Source organism: Corvus cornix, chromosome 18, assembly GCF_000738735.6.
Source record: "Corvus cornix cornix isolate S_Up_H32 chromosome 18, ASM73873v5, whole genome shotgun sequence".
In the NCBI taxonomy this organism is placed as follows: domain Eukaryota; kingdom Metazoa; phylum Chordata; class Aves; order Passeriformes; family Corvidae; genus Corvus; species Corvus cornix.
The window spans coordinates 1092064-1098496 of record NC_046347.1 but is presented as its reverse complement, the minus strand read 5'-3'; the positions used below and the strand labels follow the sequence as shown (position 1 = coordinate 1098496).

At 57.0% G+C, this 6433-nt stretch overlaps 1 protein-coding gene across 4 annotated transcripts in view; it reads right to left on the bottom strand.

The window, feature by feature from the left end:
- Positions 1-848: 848 nt before the first annotated feature.
- MYH10 (myosin heavy chain 10) overlaps positions 849-6433 on the bottom strand; it is a 91608-nt gene continuing 86023 nt past the window's right edge. For 2 of the 4 annotated variants that reach the window (XM_039562338.1, XM_039562339.1), the window contains 6 exons: positions 5628-5716; positions 5202-5325; positions 4909-5117; positions 4048-4156; positions 3583-3755; positions 849-2492 (listed from right to left, as the gene is read on the bottom strand). In XM_039562338.1, the coding sequence (XP_039418272.1) occupies positions 2348-2492; positions 3583-3755; positions 4048-4156; positions 4909-5117; positions 5202-5325; positions 5628-5716 (849 nt within the window). In that variant the 3' untranslated portion in view covers positions 849-2347. The remainder of the gene's footprint in view (positions 2493-3582; positions 3756-4047; positions 4157-4908; positions 5118-5201; positions 5326-5627; positions 5717-6433) is intronic. The other 2 variants (XM_039562340.1, XM_039562341.1) reach the window with 1 other exon arrangement.

Here is a 6433-nt window from a genome sequence, read left to right as displayed (position 1 = left end):
CACGGACACCCTGCACGGACACCCCGGACAGACACCCCAGCACCCCCCGTTCCTCTGGGGACGCACTCGCTGCCAGCTCCTGCCAGACCCTCAGACACCCTGAGCCCAGCGGGGTCACCCTCCCTGCGCCCGCCCGCCCTCCTGCCCCGTTCCAGTCCCAGCTCACAGCCGAGCCCGGGCCGGCTGCCAGGGACAGGGACAGGCCCTGCCCTGCTCCCAGCCGTGCCAGCAGCAGGGAAAAGCCCTTCCTCATCCCTTCTTTTCCACAGCAGTGAAGGAGGAAAAGGTTGCCCAGGACTGACCAAGTTCCATCCAGGAGCCTGGGCCCACCCCTGGGCTCCAGCAGCCCCTCGGTGCTGGAGGCTCCAGCCCCAAGCCAGGGCCCGGGAGCCACAGGTCCCCTGGAAAGGGTGGGAGCAGCACCCACCCAGCCCCTCTGCCTGCTCTGTGTCCTCATTCCCTCACGTTTTTAACCCACTCACCTCCCTCCCCCCTTTCCCACCTCTCTGGGGGGAGCCAAAAGCTCCCAGCCCAGACTCCTGCAGCTCCTGGGCCTTTCCTCCCCCAGTTCTAGGGCAGGTTTTGCACCCCAGGACCCCAAAATATGGGATGCAACTGCTCAGGCAGGAGCCCAGAGCCTGCTGAAGGCACAAGTGGGGCTGTGCCTGTGCCATGGCCCTGAGGGGCAGCAGGAGAGCTCAGAGCTCCCTTTGTGCTCCAGCTGGGCCCTGCCAGTGGCATTCAAAGGCAAGGGCTCAGCTCAGACCAAGCCCTTGATGCTCTATTTAGGTCAAAATAAAAGGAAAAAAAAAGCAAACAAACAAAACAGGAAAAAGGGAAAAGGCAGCTTCCAGTCATATCTCGTTTATTAAGGTCTATGCCAGCCTCGGGAGAGCTCTTCCAGTAAGTAAACAGAGCAGGCGGCCGCATCTATAATGAATAAATTTATTGTCTTACAAAAATCATTGTCTAGAAATATGGGTATACAAGAAAACAAGATATTTGCAGTCAGACGCCTGGTGGTCAACAGCCAGTTTGATTAAAAATATCCAAACACACACAACAAAACCTTTGCGACAGATGTTAAAGCTTTTAACCAAAAAGGGAAATCCACGGGTTTTGAGCATGTGGCAGAGGAAGTTTCCTAGTTAACACTGATTCATTGTCACTAATATCAATAATACCACTTGGACTAGAGAGGTACATGATATGAAGCACAGTCAAAATTAATACATTAAATCATTGTTATATAGGCAAATTATATATGTAACGTTGTCTTAGTACTGTAGTGTCTAAGGCACTTTCTGTAATGTCAGTTTTCAGCTATTTAAACAAAAAGAACGCTAACTACTCACTGTAATACTGCTCAAAATAAAAAAACAACAACAAAACAACAACAAAAAAAAAAGGATTCACATCCACTGGCATGTTAACTGTAGGCAGGCAACATCCATCCATCCAGGGCGGGAGCCCCGAGCCCCGGCCCCGCAGGACCCCGGGGCTGCCGGGGGTCCCGGAGCCTCCCACGCCCTGACTCGGCCTCACATTAATAAATTAGTTTTGCCTGTGCTGTGTGTTTATTTCCCACTGGTGTTCACATTATCCCAGCCTGGGTGTCTGCAGGGCCCCGGGGGCTCTGAGCACGCAGGGCTGTACAGGGGACGGGGACCCACCTCGGTGTGCCTGGACTGCATGGACACGAACGGATGGAGCAGGTGCTGAGAACACTTCAAATGGGATTGCAGGATAAAAATGGACACTACTCACTCATCCCTACACTTCCCTCTAACACTTCCCAAGGCCGTTTTTCACAGTTCACTCAGGGGTTGTGTGCGGATCACAACAATTGGGAGAAAAGAAAGAAACAGGTGCGGTTTGGTCTTCACTGATCTGAGAGACTGCGCCCAGCCCGGGGCCGGCGAGCCCGGAGCCTGAAGGATGCTGCTGGACACAAGGCATGCACAGCCACGGCAAGGGGTCTGTCCTGGCCACCCACCCGCTGGGAATGACGCTTCTGGATTGATAAAAAAAAGTTTCATCCTTCACATGATGCTTTATAAAATGGCTTTACAATGAGTATCTGGAAAAGAGATGCACTGAACAGAGACGATCCCGGTTGTTTACTATATATAAAAAAGCAGTTGTACCTATATCTGAAGCAGGGTACAGTGTGGTGAGGCTGGAGAGCCTTAAGACATGGTTGACCTATGATAAGGAACCTTGTAGCACATGCCGAGGGTCGTAAGGCAGCTTTCCGGCCACAAGGCAGTTCCGAGGGCAGGGCAGGGCGCTCCGAGTGCTCCTGCCCGGGGCTGGAAAGGTCTCTGCATGCAGGCGGGGCCGGGCGCTACTCGGCGGGGGCGGGCGGGGCCTCGTTCACGTCGCTGCCTTTGCTCTCGGCGTCGTCGTCCGACAGCTCCAGCGAGGCGCCCTCGATGTGCAGCTGCCGCCGCCCCGAGCGGCTCGAGGAGAAGGTGATGGGCCCTCCCCTCCTGCGAGCCGGGGAACAGAGCAGGGTGAGGGTCCTGCACAGCCCGGGCCAGCCCAGAGCACCGCAGGGCTTGGGCTGGGGGGATCCTAAAGCTCAGCTCATCCCACCCCTGCCACAGCTCATCCCACACCTCCCACTGTCCCAGGCTGCTCCCAGCCCCAATGTCCAGCCTGGCCTTGGGCACTGCCAGGGATCCAGGGGCAGCCCCAGCTGCTCTGGGCACCCTGTGCCAGGGCCTGGCACCCTCACAGGGAGGAATTTCTCCCATCTAACGCTGCCCTCGGGCAGTGGGAACCATTCCCTGTGTCCTGTCCCTCCAGGCCCTTGTCCAAAGTCCCTTCAGGAACTGAAAGGTCACCCTGGCAGCCCTCCCTGCTCAGCCATGTGGGAATGGGGCAGCTCAGTCCCACAGGGAGTCTCAAAGCCCCCTCCCTGCCCAGGGAGCCAGAACCGTGAGCTCCAACACCTCTCTGGCATTCCTGCTCAGTTTACACCTCACCTTAGATTTGCAAGTCTCCAGTAACCTAAACTGCTGCCTCTGTAGGAGCACCCAGCAGAGACAAGAGCAGGTTCTGTACAAAATTCCAAGGCTGCCAGGGAAGCTCAGCTCAGCTCAGCAGCTCCAGCCAGGCCCAGCCCCTCTGTGCCCCTCAGCGTGGCTGATGGGCTGCAGGAGCCTCATCCCTGCTGACTCCCCCCTATCCCTGGCACAGACCTGGGTCCCACAGACCTGCTCTCGAGGAAACTGCTGCAACATCCCCAAAAGTGAGGGCCAGGAAAAACGGGGCCAGCACCAGCCACTGGAAAGGCACAACTGAACCACCTCCTCTGTCACATTTACCTGTGGCTGGGTTGAACTGGCTACCCAGGGAACCTGCCAGTGGAAACTCTGAGGAGTCTGAGCTCAGGAGCTGTCAGGAATATCCCTGTGGAATATCTGGCAGCTTCCTTGTTCCCATCACCAGGCTCCAGTTTGACCCATTCCCTCATCTCAGCAGTTCCCAGCTGGATGTTCCCCAGGGACGATGGAGGGTCTGGGGGCTCGGAAGGGCTCGGGTAGATCCCAGTCCCAGTGTTCCAGTGGCACTGACCTTAGCCTGTTTTTGAGGGTGCTGACCTCCCGGCTCAGCCCCTCGTTGGCCTCCGTGGCATCGTCCAGCTCCCGCTGCAGCTTGCGCCGGGACGCGTTGGCGCGCGTGGCCTCCTCCTCCGCCTCCTCCAGCTGCCGCTTCAGCTGCTTCATCCTGGCATTGGCCTTCTCCATCTGCAGCCAAAGCCGGCACTCGGGGTCACCCCAACAGCTGCACCCCAACCCTGCTCCCCCCGGCTGGGGACGCAGCACAGCCTCAGTGCCCGGGAACACCGCGGAGCTCCTGGCTCTGGGAGAGCAGGCTGGGAACAGCCCAGCCCAGCAGAGCTCACACACACAGGGAGAATCCCTGCTGGGCTTTCTCTGCTGGTTTAACCATCACTGTAGATTCCCTTAGGTATTTCCATTCCAATTCCTCTTCACAAGCCCTTCCCACCCCAGGGAGGTTTTCCTGACCCCCACACACCTGCTCCTTGTACTGGTCCGCGTGGCGCCGCTCGTCCTCCACCTGCATGAAAACCTCCTTCAGCTTCTTCTCCGTGCGGCGCACCAGCTTGTTGGCAGCTGCTCTTTCCCTGGAACAATCCAAAGCCATCCTTTGTCCCAGTACTTGAGGGCTGGGAACACGGGATCTGTCCCTCCTGAAGGTGTAACTGAGCTCTCTGCACATGCCAGACACCAGCAATGGAACTGACTCGTGCCAGGGGCTGCCTGGGATGCAGGGATGCAGCTCTCAGAGCACAAAGCCTTTGCCCTGGGGCCATGTGAGTATGGAAAGAGGGCTCAGAGGGTGCCCTCACAACGAGATTGGACAGAGCAGCTTTAAAGATGCTGCTTAACCAGTAACACGGGCCTGCTGCAGAGCCCAGGGCACAGAAAGGACAGAGGTGGCGGTAGGACACCCCCAGCTGCAGATGGGGGGAGGAACCAGCTAAAAAAGTGAAATTTGAGAATAGGATTGAAAGGACAGATGGATAATTCACTGCAGAAAGACTTCTGGAGAGCACAGGATTAGTCTCAAACTGTCCCACCTAAGCTGTTCCTCTAACCAAGCAACCAGGGGTCTCAAGGGGACATTTCACCTTGTCCCAGGAAACTCCTGCAGCACCTTGTGGCTCTGGGACATCAACACCTTGCAGGGTTCATCCAGCTGGCAGGAAGCAAATCGATTCTGAAACTCCCAACCCCAGTTACTCTACAGCTGCCTTGGTAAAGTTTATCCCCTAAACAGGAGTCTCCAGACAATAAACCCAAGGCCTTTCAGAAACTTCCAGCATGGAACTTTCAGCCCTTTAACCCATACAGGCAACCAGGTTTTTCCCCTTACTTGGCTTCCTGCTCGAGCTGTTCTTCGAGCTGTGCAATCTTGGCTTCTAGAGTAGAAATTGTTGCCTTGAATTTGGACTTGACAGAGCCCTCCAGTTCCTGCAGCTTGGCCTTGAGCTCCTTGTTCTGCCTCTCAAGCTGCTGCCGCGCGTTCTCACTCTTCTGGGCCGCGCTGCGCTCGCCGGCCAGCTCCGAGTTAAGCGTGTCCACCTGGCAGGGAGGGGACAGGGGTCACTCAGTGCCACCAGAGCCTCCGTGGATGTCACCCCCAGCAGCGGCTGCCCCTGGGCTCACCTGCAGCGTGGTCTTTCGGAAGCGCTCGTTGAGCAGCTCCATGTTGCTCTGCTCCTCCTCCAGCTCCTCCTCCAGCTGGGCAATCCGAGCCTCCAGCCGGCGCTTCTCGTCCAGCAGAGCTGACCTGCACAGGGGAAGGGGTCAGGGCGTGTCCAGAGCCCACAGAGCTCCTGGGGAGGTCACTTAGGATCAGGGAGTCTCCTGAGCTAGAAGGGATCCAGAAAGATCCAGCCCCTGGCCCTGCACAGACACCCCAACACTCCCACCCTGGGCATCCCTGGCAGCGCTGTCCCAACGCTCCTGGAGCGCTGGCAGCCTCGGGGCCGTGCCCATTCCCTGGGGAGCCTGGGCAGGGCCCAAAACCCTCTGGGAAAGAACCTTTCCCTGGGATCCAGCCTGAGCCTCCCTGTCCCAGCCCAGACTCACTTTCCAGAGGCGCTGTTGGCGATCTCGTCCGCCAGCTCGTCCCGCTCCTGCTCTGCGTGCCGCCGGGCGCGCTCCGACGCCGCGAACTCCTGCCGAGGGTGGGAAAGAGTCAGTGCAGCCTCGGGAACCCTACAGCTTCTGCAAACAGCTCGGCCTCCTAACAGCTTCTGGGAGATGCTGTGAACTGGGATATCCCTGGGGGCTTTTAATGGATAAGCCAGCAGGACACATCAGCCGGATATTCCCGCACTGCCCGGGGACTGCAATGGGGTTACTTCTCCCTGTTCCCTACACAAAGCAAGGCGAAGAAAATCCAGGAAGATCAGTAACACCCAAGCCCTCAGCAGCAGGAGCAACCACTGTGCCACATGCTCTGACCGACACAGTCAGTGTACAGCAGGTGCTAAATTAAGCAAATGTTTTAGGTTCTCACAGAGCTCTCAGCATGAAGGCAAGAAGAGAATAAAAACTGAAAAGCTTTAGCACAACAGCACACACAGCACTGAACCCCAGATTATAAATCCCTTAAGTGGCAGAAACACTCAAGCATTTGCTAAGGACAATTAAATGCTCTACGAGTGCCACACTGATGCCTGAAGGCCACCGAAGTCCGCCTGGAGAAGCTCCAGGCAGTGCCACGTTATCTGTGAAGGCTCCAAGGGAAGTGTGGTGAGTCTGGACAACTGCTGCAGGCCTTGTTCTGCAGCTAAAGCAGACAAGAGAGGCACAGAGACACTCTGCAGTCTGACCTTGTGGCAGCACAGGGCGAGAGTGGAAGATGAGAGAGAGGCAGCAAGACTTGGAGC